Below are 17291 nucleotides of genomic sequence, written 5' to 3'. Positions count from 1 at the left end.
ACCGCGCACGTTGACACACTCCTTTGCTACTGCTTGGTCTTCCTGTTGCAGCGGGATGAAGGTCATTTAGGACAGGGTTGGGGTTACATCGCCACCAAAAAAAGTAAATCACAAAAAAAAGACACGTACGCCCTTACTTCCGAAGTGCTAAGGGCCACCTTGGAGACCTGGAAGAAAAATACAAACAGAAAAAAAGACACGTGCGCTCTTACTTTCGTACTACTAGGGGTCACTTCAAAGACAAAAAAGAAAAATACGAACAGAAGAAGCTTCGCTTACACTCTCCTCTGCATGCGGTGGTTGATCAGAGGAACCATGTACGGCTAATCCCGCGTCTTCGTACACATACACGACGAATAGAACTATATCAGAAAGCTTAAGATGCATAATATATTTAACCACACGGGTCGCCTACATATGTTCAATTAAAAAAGACATTAAGAAGCATAAATGCTGCCACGTTTGTGACACCCTTTCTTGCAGAAGAAGCACTACAATAGACTAGCGATAATGCCAGTGGTGTCAACTGCACCCAACTCTGCAAGGGCGCTTCTTCAAAAAGAAAGGCGCTGCGGGGGTTTGCCTTTGTGCTGTGCGACTAGTTTGTTTACAGCCCTTGGCATTTTTCCTGCCGAAGAAAAAGTTTTGAAGCTTCACCCTGTAGTCCTCTGAACTTCCCTTGAACTCTATTACTTATCCACTCTTGGTGTGTCTCCAGCGCTTATAATGTCTGCTGTGGTCTTATATCAGGCTTAGTAAACGTTCTTCAAGTTTTCCATCCTTGTAGCTTTATGCTGATCGCTTCTTCTGAAAAAGAAAGGCCCCGCTTTACAGGACTTCTTGTCTAGGAGCAGCTTAGTAACAAAGCCTTTCCTGCGGCTTAGTGGCTAAACTGTCGCACTCACGGAACAAACATTTGCATGGATTAATGGCCTCAATCTTTTTCAAGCATCCTCCCCTGGGAAGAGGGGAGCTCGATGCTAATAGATCCTTGCTGCTCTGAGAAAAATCCTCGGATCCTTGATTACATTAGGATTTCATTCAACCCTCTACGTCACGCATGCCAGGCAGATGTTCGGCTCCGACTACACACAAGACAACAACGACAGCATACAAGTAAGAACACAAATTACGATGCTCGCGGTTTTGGACGTTGTAAGTTGGAGCGCTGCTGCCTGAGTACCTTATGGCTTAAAAAAAGTAATATCCGCACATCACACATAAACACAAAAAATATGCGAAATGTAATTGTAGTCCTGAGACAAGACTACAGGCGAGAGAAGGAAGAAAAATACCAGCATCAAGGAAGGCTTCTGCGCGCTCAGGTCAGTTGCCGCGTACTGCGCATATAATGCAGTCGCTGCATTTTATGCTTGATATATATTGTCTGATATTTATGCATGGCTGGGCGTCCTTAAGCAGCACTGACTGGTATACACATTTTATGGCCGAGGTTTTTATTCAGTGGCATTTATATTACTGCAATATTTCACCGCTGTTTGGTCTAAAATATGTTCTATTATCACGTCAAAATCAGTGCTTTTATGATTCATACTTTTTTCTATTTTATGATGGCTTTAGTTACTTCTTAATTTTTTGTTGCCCATTTCTAAATCGTAATTTAATTACCTGATACCCTTGCTTTCTTTCATATTTTGTTTATTGTTGTCCACACTACGTTATAAATGCATGTAGGCAAAATCACCTTCGATTATGTTGTTTTTGAGGTAATACAAGCAGTCTTTCTCGATTGGGTACAAAAGATTTTTAGAATATCGTGTTTTAAAAGATTTTTGAAAGATTTAAAGTGCACAGGTGGCTGAGAACGACGTTTTACATGGTCTACTAGAGTGGGTTCATTGAAAGCCTATAGCGGAACTAGTCAGGAACTTGATTGAAAATTATTCCAATAAAAGTCATGTTGAGCTCGAAGTCTTGATAATGACAGTGTGGTGTCTCAGCCAGAGGCTAACAGTGAAGACTATAGAGCCCGTCGAGTTGTGTTGCCGTTTTGAATACTTAGGTCTTGCGCAGTTCGCGAGATTTTCTGCTTGAAGGTCGTTAACTGTAAACATGGAGGAGAAATTTGTCCGCAACACATTTGGGGCTTTTCTGCGCTAAAAACTAGCACTTAAATATGTACTATATATGCAATAGCCTTTATGCAAAGGCGATGGGCAATCGTTGGGTGTCAGGAGCTGTTCTGCTGATGCTGGATACCGAAAAACTGCTCTCAGCACTGAGAACTCGCAGAGTTTATGTAAATAATTTGTAAGGGAAGGGTGACGAAAGAGAGGAGAGTTTTGGCAGCTTAGTCCTTTAACTCTCATTGTTGCGATATAATGGCATAGCGATTGAACGCTGCATATTCATTACCACATGAAGCTTGCATGCAAATTTTTATTTCAATATGTTCTCAGTAGCCAGCACTTTCTGATAAAGAGATTTAGCACTATTCTGAGCAATATGTGGGAAGATAAAAGAGGCATGAACGTAGACTTCGGGGCAGCGTTCAACGACGTCTCTCATTTTGTAACAACTGCAGTGGGATGAGTACGAATAAATATACTGCATTAAAAATTGCTGACTTTTTACTCTTTTTTGGCCCTTGAAGATTTACTTGCATCAAAACCACGCGCTTGAACCGCTTCCTTTCGGCGAATAGAATGTTGATTTCTGGTGTCTCAAATTATTCGCGACGTTGGGCACTTCGCCACTATGTACCTTTTCAATAAATACATCGAAGCTTATACCGCTGGAGTATTGCCACCTTCTTCTTGACACATAATGCGTACAACAAGCGGTTACGAGCGCAGTAGCCTAAATGACCAGTGTTTTGTTTTAAAATATGGTGAAAGCTGCTGCACGAAGCAGAAGCTTGAAACAGAGGCGGGAGGGGGGAAGGCTAAATTTGCTGAAGAAAGAACGAACTCTTGCGAGGAGAATACCTTTTCAAGACAATACTCACCCCTCTCTCACCTCCCCTCATCGCACTCTTTCCTTACTCCTTTCCGTCCTTTCTGAATCCTCGTGTGGATGGGCCTTCATGATCTTCGCCAAGGATGATGTCAGTTACCCAGACAAAGGCTAGTTATTTAGATGAGAGGCGTCATTGTCCGTTCATCTATAGTCACCAGGTTTAGCTACTTTTCGTGCATAATCTTTGGGTAATAGGAAGTACTATATCTTCAGGAGAGCTTCAGCCGCAGTGGCTGTGTGCTATTAGGCAGTTGTTCTTGTGGTTAGTAGCGCCAGTTTCACAAAAAGCGTTGACGTTTGTCTTTGAGGTGCTCGTTTTGGTGCTGCGCGTGTGACATGGCCGTTACAGTGTCGGTGTCTCAAATTACTTAAACGTTGTGCTTTTGTGAGGTTCAACGTTACAAAGCTACTCAGGCTATGAGGGACGCCATAGTGAAGGGCGGCAGAAAGTTCGGCCACTGGGGTTCTTTAACGTGCACTGACATCGCACAGTACCCGGGACTCTAGCATTTCGCCTCCATCGAAATGCGACCTCCGCGGCCGGGGGACGGAAATTACTTAAATGTACTGATGTGTCACCTCTTCTGAGTAAGGAGCAGAACGCTAACGTCGCAGCGTGAATATTGTGAGAATGGCAGGGGCAGCACAACTTCATTACTCCGTTGCCGAGAAAGTGGACATTGTGATCCCTTATATGAGCGCGGAAATGACGCGAAGGCGGCATCTAGACTGTATCCGCTGCCCAACACTGTTGTGTGCCGACTCGTTCCACATTTATATCTGTAATTAATAGAGTTAGGACCACTGGATCAGTTCAAGTTCAGAAAAGAAATCGATCAACCATTGCAACCAATGATTTTGACATCGATGTCCTGGCGTACATCTTCATCATGCTGGAAGCAAGTGTCAGAGAAATCTCCATCACATATGAAGCGAGGCCTGCTTCAGTTCGGAGATCACTTTGGAGACACAGCTACCACCCGTAACGTGTACCACCCAGGAGCTGAGTTTTGCAATTGGTGTCTTACTCAATGCGACGAAGGCCTGGAATTTCTGCACAGAGTGCTTCGGACTGACAACGCCCAATTTTGCAGGGTCTCTAATGCCAATTTACACTACGCCCATCATTAGTGCGATCAGAAATAACACTGGCTACGTGAGCATAAGCACCAGGTATGATTGGCCGCAAATGCTGGCTGTCGCATTTACAACGGCCATATTGTTAATCCTCCCTTCATATCGACGGAAACCTTTCTGGGAAGAAGTGCACAGATTGCGTTCTAAAGGGTGTCGCATCTGAATTTGCCTGAGAGTTGGCGCTGGTTGCGCTGTAAAAAAAAATGTGGGTCCAGAATGATGGAGCCCCACCGCATTTTTCTTCATCGACTCGGAAATTCATGGACGAGTTCACTCCTAACTAATGGATTGTTGGGCGGGGTGGTACCAAAGCCTAGCCTACTAGGACGCCCGATTTATCACTCTTGGATTTCTTTCTCTAGAGATATGTTAAGAATGAAGTCTTTAGTACGGAACCGGCCAATCTCGAAGATCTAAAGCAATGTGTGAGAATATCATTTGAATGCATTCCCAGACAGGTGGTCTTATTTACTGTGAACGTCATGAAAGACCGCCTTCTTCTGAGCGTTGCAAAGCACAGAAAGCAGTTTGAGCACATGATGTGAAAATCGTGTTGTCGTTCTAATTGTCATTTTTTCTCGTGCGAGGTTCCGATCGGGGCTGAAACCAACTGAAACACTGAAATATGCAATTTCTTTTTGCTATTCATGTTTGTTATATGACTCGGAAATGCTGAAAATTTTAGTTTAAGGTTACTTAGTCGTGGCATATAGAACTTTTACAACAAACGAGACGCATCTGCGCCGGGGCACGACAATGAAATCGGGACAGCTGGTAGGAAACAACGCCACGCTACAATGCCAAAAAATGTTCTGCCGCGCAGTCATTATCGTTTATTTTAGATGTCAAGCCGATACCACGTAAAAGAAACAATCGCTTGACAAAAATTACACAATGCATGTAAAGAAACCGACAATCCTGCACAGATATCCCCATGCTCTCAAAGAAGCGTCGCTTTATTCCTTTCACGAAGTTGTATGATGCGAAAGTAACAAACAAACAAACAAACAAACAAACAAACAAACAAACAAACAAACAAACAAACAAAAAAAGGTCTGTTTCCTGGGTTCGCTGCACAGACAGAGTGCCAGGCCAGCAGCTGTCGGGGCTTCCAAATCGGCGGCCATGTAGATGGCGATGACCAGCCTTTCTCCTGCGCCGAGCGAAGAAGCAAACGATAACGCCGACCGCTGTCTAAGCTGAGCGTCGAGGCTTCCTAGCCAGGAAAAATAGCACATTTCGAAATTGCCACCGCACTCATTGAAACACGAGACCAGCGGGCGATGTGTTTGCATTAGACTAACGACGGTCCTCATGCACTAGTTCGGGCTCTGGTTTATGTTTGGTGCAAAAAAAAAAAACGATTTTCTGGCTCTACAGGGCTTTAGAGAAGGATCTGTTTTAAAATCGAGTACGCCATTGTCTTTACCGTGGCTACAAACTCGCCGTTGGCAATAACCGCCAAACGTCATTAATTAAATAGTTAACTACTACATATCTGCTGATCTGTCAAATAAGTAGCACGTTTTTCACAATTGCTGACGTCTGCCGCAGCTGAGAGCTTTCTGCTGTAGAGATTTTTTTTTATCGAAAAGTTTATATTTAGCGATATTTGATGGACAGATAGATAAATTTAATGAAAGGAAGGCAAAGAGGTCGGCCAGAAAGACTCTGTAGCCTGCCTCTGGAATGTTTTGGAGAACGAGGTCTGGCCTGCTACTCTGAGCTGGGATAGGGGAGGTGGAGAAGAAAGAGGGTCGTGATGTGGTGAGGAGAGAGATGGGAATATGTGCAAGCACATTTGATGGCATCACAAGCGCGAATCGAGGCCCGTGCCACTCAAAGAAAACGTGAAAATGCCGGCATTTCCTGGGCCGCTTGCCAAATCTGCGGCCAAACGCCTAGCAGTAAGTCCTCCGAGAGTGGTCTGCTGTCCAAATGCTTCAAGGAAGCAGCCAACGTTAGTCTCGCGCCCATATACTGCACATACCACTAGTACATGCTCCACAGTCTCAGTTATGCCACAAGTGGAACATTCCGGGGAGTCCGCTCGTCCAACTAAATGTAAGTACTTTCGCGTGAAAGCGACGTCTAAACGATGTCATGCATCAAGCACGCACGAGGCAGCGGAATTCCCCGCGTTACCCCAGATTTCATACCCGGATCTAGTCTTTTCAGGCGGATGAGCGGAGTGTCTGGCTGGGCCCAGAATCTCGCTGCCGCACTCTTAATAAAGTCCGAGAGAAGGCAAGCGGTGTCCGATGCTGAGGAAGGTACAACTGTACGTAGGCCATTTGAATTTGAGTATTTGAAAGTGTTCGCTGAAACACCCAGCTTAACTCTTCTGCGTATTCATCAATGCAGGAAAAAATTACACGCACACAGTCGGCCACACTCAACACGAACCAATGTCTAAGCGAGCACTGGTGTATTCCTGCACCACGTAGCTTAGTGCGCGAGTGCTTAGCATACGCCTCACTCACCATCACGTGTAAGTACACTGCGCTCACAACCATACGCAGAAAAAAAAAATGTACGTCTGCGTGCGAGGAAAAAGAAGAGGAAATGTCTTCAGTTGTTTACACCAGACATGTTTACACTAAACAGCTTGCCGTTTATTTCTGGTTGCCTTTCTACACGAAATTCCGCCATAGCGATACTTGGCTCTCTCCATTTGTGTCTCAGGCGTGAGCAGCCGCTGAGAGCGTACAAGAGTTGAAACGGCAGATGCGTTGATATTCTCGAAAATGAAGTTTCGACAATCTCATTTATTCTGTTCGCTGAGTGTGTTTTGCAGACTTAAAAGACTTTGGGCTGCCAAGCCTAATATTTTATTTTAATATTGTTTACATCATCCGCTGCCTCCCGTTTTCGACTTGCCTTGTTTGCAAATTTTCGGGCGTGATTTTATCAAGGGCACCAAATAAAATCGTAAATCAGGTAGTCTCTATGACTGACATGCAGGGGCAACAAATGAGGTTTTCTGAGTGTGGCGTGGTCGGGCACGCTGTGGGTTAAAATAAACAGTTTTTTTTAGGGAAAAAAATTCACAGGACCGTCAAGCTAATAACGTCTTGACCAACTACGGCGCAGCTGTGCCGTGAATTGGGGTTCAGAGAGAGGCTGTTGAAAGAAGCGGCCGAGTTTTCGTTTGCAGAGGTGGTTTGCGGACGAGGATATGTGAAGTAATACTGAGACGTGGTTGTGGGGGATGGTGTTATGGAAAATGCTTTTGCGAGAAATTGCTTTTTTCGCTGTTTTCCGTATACATTTATACAATGGAGCGCTCTAGTGGCACCGCGTCATTTCGCCTCAATCAAAATTTGACCGCCGGCCGTGGCGGTTAAATTTCTATGGAGGCGTAATTCTAGAGGCTCGTCTACTGTGCGATGTCAGTGCACGTTAAAGAACCCCAGGTGGTCGAAATTTCCGGAGCCTTTCACTACGGCGTCCCTCATAGCCTGAGTCGCGTTGGGACGTTAAACCCCAATAAACCAACCAACCAATTCACCTGTTCTGCTGAGAGCGTCCCGCTCAAAACCGGGTGAGGGCGCGTTGAGCAATGCGGTGGCGACGAAAGAGGAGACCGCGAGTGCGTTCGTGTGCGAGGACCGCGTTGTTCCCACGCATCAATCGACTGGAAGTGTCTCCATCCCACAGCCGAGGCACTTGCTTTATTTCACGAAAGAAAAAAAAAAGTAATGAAAGGTACAGGCAAAACGAAACCCCATTTCAAGGCTCTTAGGTGAATAATGCGCCCAGCGATTACAGTTCACTGCACGAAAACGTCTTCTTACAGCGGTAGCTGTTAGAGTGACGTCTTGCCGAAACACGGCTCCCAACTCCGCACCTTCGAATCCGCAAGTTGCGACAAACTGCGCATGCGCGAAGAGAAAAACCATGGACTGCTACAAAACAATGAGCCAGGAAAAAAAAAACTCTTTACAAGATGTGGTCTCGGATAATTTATTATTATTACAAGGCCATTTAAAATCAGATTTTCTTGTCAGATGATTAAAGGAAAATCTTTCGCTTGAGTGAGTCCTACGCCTTGTTCATAGATTTCGCTAAATGCGTTAACTTCGGTTACACAACATTTTTACGTCTCTGAACTGTTCGCCTGTCTTCTATGAGTTTGTGTGAATTCTTACGTGTCGTCCTATATTTAAGACAATTTATTTTGCCCTGTTCTCAAGAATTTTATCCCTATAGCTACGTAGATTTCTCAAATCAATCTCAAGAAAATACGCTGAAAGCCTCGGATGATTTTTTTTATCAGAAAAACAAAATGCATTGCAACGCGGAGGGCACGTTTTCTATTTAAGCATTGAATTAAGGTACAGAAATAGAGTACGTTTGTTTCACTTCGCACGTGCGATTTGGCCAAGTTGCAGCCAAAGTTATCATGAGCGGCGTGTTCGGGTGTCAATTCACCAGTAATTCCTGATCAAGAATAGCTCTCCTGCTTTGTTATTTTTGCAAGGGTGGAAGAGCGGGCTAGTTGGTAGTTCATCTTGAGGAAAAACACAGCGCACTACTAAGACACGGACAAAGAAAGGCAAGACGATACAGCGCTGACTTCAACTGATTATTTTATTGCGGAGCAACATATATATATACGTTCGAAAAGTGGGCGGGAAGACACGAGTAACATCTGCTGTGTTTGCACGTGACCGAAAGATAACAATTTTCAACATGAGGGCAAGGGTGACCCTTGGAGGCAACAAAAAATGAAAACTAGACAAGATAAAGAGACAAGTGGAGGGGCGATTAAACGGATCACACTTAAAAGGACGACGCTTAAAAGGATGACGCAAGCAGGCAGTACAAGAGACAAAAAACACTAGGAGATGACAAGTGAACAAAATGCACTAAAAGGCCAAAAAGACCATTAAAAATTTTTTAAAACCGATAAAAGAACCAAAAGGGACGTTAAAAGCAGAAGACAGAAAACAACCTTGTCCAAAAGGTAAAAAAGGCTAAAAGACGAATTTCGGAATCCTACACATTAAAATTGCTCTATGCCTGGCTCAAATAATCTAACTCACGTTTCATTAGTGCTATCGAGGGTGTGCTAACACAATCTCCACCTAGTCTTAGTAGTGCGCTGTGTTTTTCCTCAATTTTTTATTCTGTTATTTATGTTCCCTCAAAGCGAGTGCCAGCTTCTAAGCCAGCCATAATACACAAACGCAAGGACCAGCCCTATAGCCCTCCATTGGATTTCTCCCCGGACGCTGGGACGTCAGTCTAACCCCAGCGTGGTGTCCTACCGAACGAATTTAGTTACTTGTCGAAAGCTCAAACTCACGCTACAGCTGTTTGGGCGCAGTGTACAAACCATAACTAAGATAGTTCATGAACTAACGTCAGTTCAGCTGTAGGCAAAGTATAACCCACGAGGCGACCTTATAGGGAAGAGAAACCTGACATATTCTGGCGCTTTTGCGTGTACTTTAATGATTTACCTGAGTAGAGAAAGGGTTACGGGTACCTGTCTAGGGGCTGTCAGAAGGACGCGAAAACATCGGAAAAAGGGAGGGAAGTGCGGTTAAGAGGAAGCCTGCTTTCAGTCTTTCTAATCAAGCAGAGGAAATTGAAAGCTGCGCATACTGCGGCCGTCCGCCCTCTGCGCTGGTCGATTTTCTATTAGCTATGGAGATACTATCGCTGTTTTATTCATCTCAAAACTCAGTAAAACGTACCACCAGGAAAAAAAAAGACACTCCCTCTAGTTTTAAATTTACGATAATACTATATGTCGGTCGGAAGATAGGAACCGCTTAGAAGGGCTCCGAGTCCTTGCGCGCTTACTTTCTTCGGCAGTGTAGCCGTGGGCAGCTTATTTTGCGCTGTTTTATGCTTAATACGTGTTTATGTGCGCTTGCTACCAGCATCTAACAGTGAAAAAACGCATGGCCAAGACGATGCGTTAAAGAATACTTGCATATATTGAATGCCCCCTGCACGTTCCTGAATTGTTAAGGCTGTTATGCCGGAACAGGGCTGTATCTATCTTCCGTTTATTTCTTATCACAAAACTCAATACCATAAAGACCAGGAAGAGTTTCTGTCGGGGGCATATTACTTTTGTTTCAAGTGATGGAGCAGAGAAAATGCGTTATTCTTGTATCTTTCCTCCCAGGCCGATTTTCTGTTTGTTACGACAGTTCAGCTTCATAAATTTGTCAAGCTGCGGATCGCTTCTCGCGTGGTGCACGAAGTTGGAGTGTAAAGAATTTTGCTGTAAAGACTTCGAAGCGGATGTTCATGTAATACGTGTTTCTTTCCCCTCTCTATGCCTGCAGGTATCGCTACATCAACGTCATCTGGTTTATCATCCACTGGCTGGCCATGAGCAACTCTTGCTACAATCCTTTCATTTACGCCATCTACAGCGTAAGTATTTGAGCGGCTGCTCCGCGTACCCACGCTTTACACAAGAGCGCAGAGAACGGTCCGCCACGCGGCGCCAGTAAGCGATTTCTTATTTTCCGGGGGGCGGGGATTGCACTGCATTGAGAAAGCACGAAAAGGGTGGTTAAATATTCTAAATGTTTAAAGTGGCAATTTATGATAGTGGCGGCGGAGGGTGCGGAAATAAGTGCCTGAAAAACTGACGCCAGAAAACATCAGACTATGTTTATCCTTAAATCACCATCGATAGTGTGTACATTGTATAGTGCAATAGCTGTTCGACACGTGTGAACAAATCAGAGGTCTAAGGAGCAGGATATTTATGGCGAATAGACAACGTGCTTATTAAGGCAATAAAAGCAAAATGAACCCTGATGCTGAATAAAAACACAATGTTTTACTACGATGACAGGAGTAGTGGCACTTGGCGAAAATGCCCGTGGTATCCACGTGAAGCCTCGGTGAGTAAAGCATTCACCCTACGGCAGAACCCCGCCTCAGCCACATCCCCACCACACCGCCCTAACAAGGAGGATGCTCTCCCATATCCACCTACACCCTTGATCCACCGCGCCCCTTCCTCCCTTCCGAAGCGCCATTCATCGCCCATTCAACCAACTCTACCCTCCAGAAGCGCCATAAACCCACCTACCTGCACCTCCACAAAATCTCCCACCAGAGGTCCCCGCTGCAGCAGAACGAGAAAGCGACGGCGAAATTGAATTCAAAGACGCAGTGGAAAGCCAGATGCCCTCCAGAAGCACTATACACACCAGCCGCCTTCCCGCCCCTCAGCCTCCACCCTCTGCCACCCTTCACCCACCTCCACCCACCCATTCAAAGCATTCATTAGAGTAAAATTATCAAAGTAATTATCGAGGATGAATCCACCTGCTGTCGCAGCTTTCTAGCATCAGGTTTCATGATCGTCCTGTAATTTTTTTGTTACAAAATAAACGAAGCCAGACATCCTGCAAGGTTTAATGATGTTTGCGATGGCGAAAAGCGGTGGTGGCGATAAAGTGTTTTGTGCATCAGAAGCCGGTAGCAGAAAGGCGCGCTGTTTACTTGGTACTTCATCCCTCACCTAACCTTCCTGCGCTTTCCTCCCCCCCCCCGCTCCCCCCCCCCCCCCCCCCCGTCTCCGCGTCTTTCCTGCGCGCAGGGGGGCTACTCATTGACAGCACACCTCTTGCTTCTTCACAGGCTCTCGGGCTCAGTTCTCAGCAGCCCTAGAGCTACTTGTCGTCAATCATGCCAAATCCGACTTCTAAAGTTGCAAAGTTTCTAAAGTTGCAACAGTGCGCACTGCGACTTCTAAAGTTACAAGTGCGCAACAAGTGTTGATAAAAACATTCGTTTTTATCAAGCACTTAATATCGTCACGGATTATCTCACTCGTGGCGAAGAAGTTTGCGGTCAATTGAAGACACGGTAAGAGTTGGATGGAGCGAAATAACGCTGCTAGAAAGTGGAATCAGAGCGCTAGATTGTAGACTTGCATCAGCGCCGGGGCTTGCCATGTAATGGAGAACGACTCCGAGGCGCTGGAGACGTGTTGCAGAGTAAATCTAATTTCCGCCGCTCTCCCGCGGAACGCGTCGAACTCTTCCTTTTTTTTTGGCGTGGACGGCTCTTGATGGGGACATCGCGCTTTCAAGTCGAATAATGTATTGCAGCAGGCTTGTCGAGGCCGTCTTTTAGAGGTAGCCCGCGCCACCACGATGGCCTAGCAGCCACATAGCTATAAAGCGTGCAAATTCTATCCCTATTCTGCCGTGGCAGTACTCTATCACGACAGAAACAAAAGAAAGCAAAGAGAGTAATAAAAATGGATCTAGGAGTTTTTCTACTCCATACAAAAGCACAAAAAATTAAGCCGTCAAAGAAACCCGCGGAGTTAGAAATGGTATGTTTCGATCGCAGCATGAATTTTGCTCGTTTTTTTTCTTTTTGTGCGTCTGGGAGCCTTGCTAAGAGTCCTTCCTCTTTGTTTTTAAGTTTTGTCTACATATAAGTAACTCCTACTCTGTCTACATCTCAAACGAGCGCTGCTCTTGTCTGACTTCTGGCGCGAAGCAGAAGAACTGCTGCCAGTCGCAACCCCGGCGCATAAATGGCAAATACTGTATCTCGCTGTCCCCCCGCCAGCCAGTTTGCGCTGTCGTCGTTAGAAGGTGGCGCCCTACGGCACTGTGGCATGTATTGTTGCATATTTATGTGGAACAAAGCCGTATACTGACAAATTTGCATTGATATAGCCTGATCCCGAATATTCAAACGAGCAGCAAGCTTTTTTATTTGCTTTTTGTCTAATAGAGAAGAAGGCTGCTGGCTGTCTTTCTTGAAATGTGTTTTGAGCTCTGGGTGCATGTGGCATATTATTTGCGAAGCCTGTTTTTAACGCGAGAGCGTTATAGGTGCACTAAAGAGGAATCTGAACTCTTCTCTTTACCGCGGGAACTTATTACAATTTAAACCGGAATAAACGTACCGGCTCCCGTCTTTTTTTGAACTCACCGCTGACGGTTGGAGGAGTCAACCAACCTTTCCCCAGTCCCGTGGCGGCTTGCACGCCCCTCTGCCATCGATGGAGTGATACGTAGTGATCGGCGAAAGCAAAGAGTACTCGGGTATTTTTATTTCCGTGGGCCTAATTTGCAGCTATGTAGTCTATGATTGGATCTATTTATTCACGGAAACAAACAAAAAAACAAAATAAAGGCGAAAGCGAAGCCGCCACGCGACTGCCTGAAAGGCACTCTACTCGCTAGTTGACTCCTCCACCGCCTGCGGCGAGTTCAAAAAAAGGTGGGAGCCGGGATGTTTAATGCTACTTTAATTACAGAAATCGCCCACACCGGACAATAATCCGAAGTTTCTAAGGATGCTCGGGACATGCATATCGAGTTCCCGCGGTAAAAAGACGAGTTTAGATTGCTCTTTAGTGCACGTTTAAGGGTCGCGTTCAGCGGAAAATCCGGCGTCGTTGTTGTAATTGTTGGCCTTGTGAGCGAAAAATGCGGATTGGTCGGAAAGGCGGCTACATCACATGTGGAGCGGCGGATTCGAGAAGTTAATAAAATGTTTGAAAACAGTTGATTAGAAAGTCGCAGCATGACTAAAACTTGTTGAGCCGTAGCGCCGAGGGTGATGGCGTTTTCGAAATTCTAGAAGCTGGTATAGCTGTTACTAATGGCCAGTCAGAAATCTGTACTTTAATATAGGTGCCTAACTATGACAGTTAGAAAGGTGACTGCCAGACTGTAGTGGTCAAGCTTGTCCAGCCAGTTGTTCTTCTGTTTTCTGACGCCCGTCAAAACTGGTATTACTATGCTTGAAAATCCGTTTTTATACCTCAAAAAACCTATTTTTAATAAGTGGTGCCAGGCTTCGCTGCAAAATTCGGTATATTCGCTTCGAATCGAGACCTGTTCAAGTGCAAAAATCTTTAGGTTCGTTATCGCCTCGAGGCGCAACAAGGTCGCCATTCGCACGTGTCTAACCATCAACCATTAATTGAAAACATTAATGGTCAGTTTATTATTTTCACTTCTTTACCTTAAGGCAGGCATGCACCGCATTTGAGTTGCCTTGCACCCTAGGTGAGCCGACGTATTCCTTTCTCTTTTTTTCTCGTCTCTGCTGTTGCAGGAAAAATTCAACACCGAGTTTAAAGCCCGGATCCGCTGCTGCGCCCGGCGACACCACGAGGAGATCATCTACGGACACTCCTCCATCATGACTCAGCTGTCGGTGCGACTGCAGTCCTGAAACGTGCGAAAAAACACCGCGGTCGTTCTTGGAGGCCTGTGATCCAGCTGTGCCGCCAAGGGAAACGAGCTTGGACGTTGCGTCCGCGTACGGCAATCGCGGGTGGTTGCGAGCCACACACCTGAGGAATGCGGTACATTGTCTGAACATGGCAGTGCTCGTCGCTGGAACTTGTTGTAGTCGCAGCGTAGTCAGGGTCGTGTTCATTTCGGGCAAAATACTAAGATCAAACTGGCTTTGGGTCCAAAGACTGCTGAGAAATTCTTTCTCTGCACTTACGTTAAGCGGCGCAGTAAGGTTATGTTCCCGATGTATGAAGCCATTGCTATAATTCCGTTGAGCATGCCGGTGGCTGGGCTCGTCGCCTGTATCTTAGATTAGCCATAAAGCGCATCAATATCTGCTCCGATTTCAAATGAGCCATGACAGTGTCGCTGTTCGAGCAAAACGCCTGTCGCCTCGAGAACCAGTCGTCTCGCAACTCTAGCCAACTCCAAGACACATCTCACCCATATGGTGTGCTGTTTTTGACATAGAAGCTTCCCGGAGTTGAAAAAAAGAAAGGCGCACTGTATTCTGCAAAAAAGCAAATTGCTCAGTGAATGGCGTATATTTTATGAGAAGCAGCGTTGCGTTCTTGCAATCAACTGCGCTGGTCGCTCAACTCATAGTACGGCGAGCCCACTATTTCCCGCGACAGATGTACGCCGCGCGGTCTTCGCGGCCGCCTGATAGAAGACTGCCATACTTTGTGTTGAAGAGTTCGCTTGTATGCCCAAGCAATTTGGAAGGGGGTCACTCACCGCGCTATTAATATGGGGCACATCATATGCTATATGTTCAGACTACTGCTTTTGCTGCGCACTTGTTGCGGGCTGTTCCAGGAGCAAGGCCTCAGGCGTAAAATGTGCTTGGTGATTAAAACGCATTGAACGGTGTTCTGTTATGACGCTAGGTGCCATGTGCGACTTGGAAGAACGAAAAAAGGACACCGGTGTCCCGCATTCCTGCAGACAAGCTTCGCGGTTTGAGAGAGACAGTTGAGAGTGGTGCCTCCATGGACGGTGCTGTGTCGAAGTGTGGCTCCAGCAGCTGCCCTGCTTCCCTTCCACTCACGGAGGCACGGGACAGTTCACCTATTTCCGTGTAGCATTGCCCGACCGCGGTGTTTTTTGAAGACTGCTCATGTCACGATTCGCTCACGACGGCTGTGGAACGACGACGAAGATGGTGGGGCATGGGTGTCGACGCTACATCCGAATACGGCTGTGCTGCTTTTTGTCTTGCCGCGTTTGTACAGAGCGTTTTCGGGAAGTGTAAAGTGGGTGGTTGTCTGCCCAACTGGTGAGTTTATGCACGAGTGAAAAATTATTCAATTTCATAACCGACTGCATGGCGCGATTAAAAGAGGCATGTACCTTTATTTTAATCGGCAGAAATATTTACATCATGACATATGATGCTCACTTGCGTTAACCAATGGAAAGGTTCATTGATACGGTGAGCGTCTGAACCATTGATTTGCGCGAGTGTGCTACAGTACTTCCATAGCATTCACTACGTATGGATATTTTGTTCACACTGAGACCATCCAGTGAAATAGGGTGTAATGCGTTCCTTTTGGTGCTCACATTCTGCATATTTTTATCGAAATGTCATTCGTACATGCTCGTAAGCGGCAAAGAAGAGATCGCCTCATTAAGGTACTGTGTATAACGTGAATATACTTTTAATTAATCTCATGTTCTGCATCGATGAACTATATTAGTCGATGTTGCTGTACTGTGCTCTTCACATTGATAGCATGGGGATGCTGTTTCAGTTGTACGCTCTGAGATGGCAAAATTTCTCACGCAAACTGTGGCCCAGTTCTCACGCTTGCTTGGTGCGCATCTAAAAAAATTACTGGGATAAAATCTCATAAATGGGCCTATGTCCAATGGTATTTTTCTGCACATTCCGAACTTCTAAGGCTCTGAACTACTGCAGGCAGTAGTGAAAGAAGGGTAGAAGCAAGCAGCTTTGGTTGAGTTTTTATAATCAAGACTTGAACCAAATCTCAAAGCCTGGCAATCAAGTTCAAAAGTTGTGTCCAAATTGTATTTCTCCTTGTGAAGAAAAACGGACAACGTATATAGGCTTAGAGTGCATCAGAAGGGTTGTAAGCTTCGCATGACAGGCAGCAACGGTCTGAGTGGGCTGAAAGACAAACTCAGCGGTTAGGCAAGTACGATTTGTGACGTTATCATCCACCACCAAACGAACAGCTGTATGATGGTGCTTTAAAAGCCTATTTTCTTGGTCGCTTTTATCTTATTAATTTACTTATTTACGCATGGGAGATATGTAATGTATGTAAGAATAGAGGTGTGTAAGAGAGTAAGCTGGAATCTTTCAAAACGCGTGTTGAGTGACATTCGCGGCCTCAATGTTAACATGTCCAATTTCGCTTTACTATGTAAAGAATACACGTTGCCATTTTTCAGGTGGCATTCATTCATTCATTCATTCATTCATTCATTGCATAACGGCTCGCTTGGTCGTCCATCAACTCGCTTCGTAACTCCGCGAGGACTTCACAGGAGAATGAAAGTTTGACGACAGAAATTCCGTGGCCAGCTTGCCATTCATTCTTCTTGGAACGAGGTGCTCGAGAGACCATCATCATATCCATCTTTTTCCCAAACTTATTCGCTCTGTTTGGGCAGTCACTCGATCCAATAAACGTTTCTCCTTTTGCCGGATGATCTCTTTTACTAAAATTATGTACCTCTACGACTCTGCTACGCTCACATCAATTAGTAAAGCCGCGTGGTTTTCCAGAAATCCTGTTAAGAGGTGGCGTAAGTGGAGGGGCCATCTGCGTCTATAAACAGAGCTAGCAAACTCTTGTAAAACGATTTGGTTGATTGAACTCACTTGAACACAGTTTAAAACAAGCTGATGGTGATTTTCAAACGAGAAACAACATTAAACGAGTGGTG

General features: G+C 45.4%; 1 protein-coding gene across 1 annotated transcript in view; it reads left to right on the top strand.

Moving 5' to 3' along the window:
• LOC149352844 (tachykinin-like peptides receptor 99D) overlaps positions 1-16846 on the top strand; it is a 194143-nt gene extending 177297 nt beyond the window's left edge. Inside the window, exons 4-5 of the mRNA XM_089582048.1 lie at positions 10425-10515; positions 14188-16846. Of these exons, the coding sequence (XP_089438174.1) occupies positions 10425-10515; positions 14188-14307 (211 nt within the window). The 3' untranslated portion in view covers positions 14308-16846. The remainder of the gene's footprint in view (positions 1-10424; positions 10516-14187) is intronic.
• Positions 16847-17291: the final 445 nt, after the last annotated feature.

The sequence above is a fragment of the Amblyomma mixtum genome, chromosome 3 (genome assembly GCF_055824585.1).
Source record: "Amblyomma mixtum isolate Tamu chromosome 3, ASM5582458v1, whole genome shotgun sequence".
NCBI classification, from domain to species: Eukaryota; Metazoa; Arthropoda; class Arachnida; order Ixodida; family Ixodidae; genus Amblyomma; species Amblyomma mixtum.
Note: the sequence above shows the minus strand (reverse complement) of the source record. Positions and strands in the feature narration are given on the sequence as shown.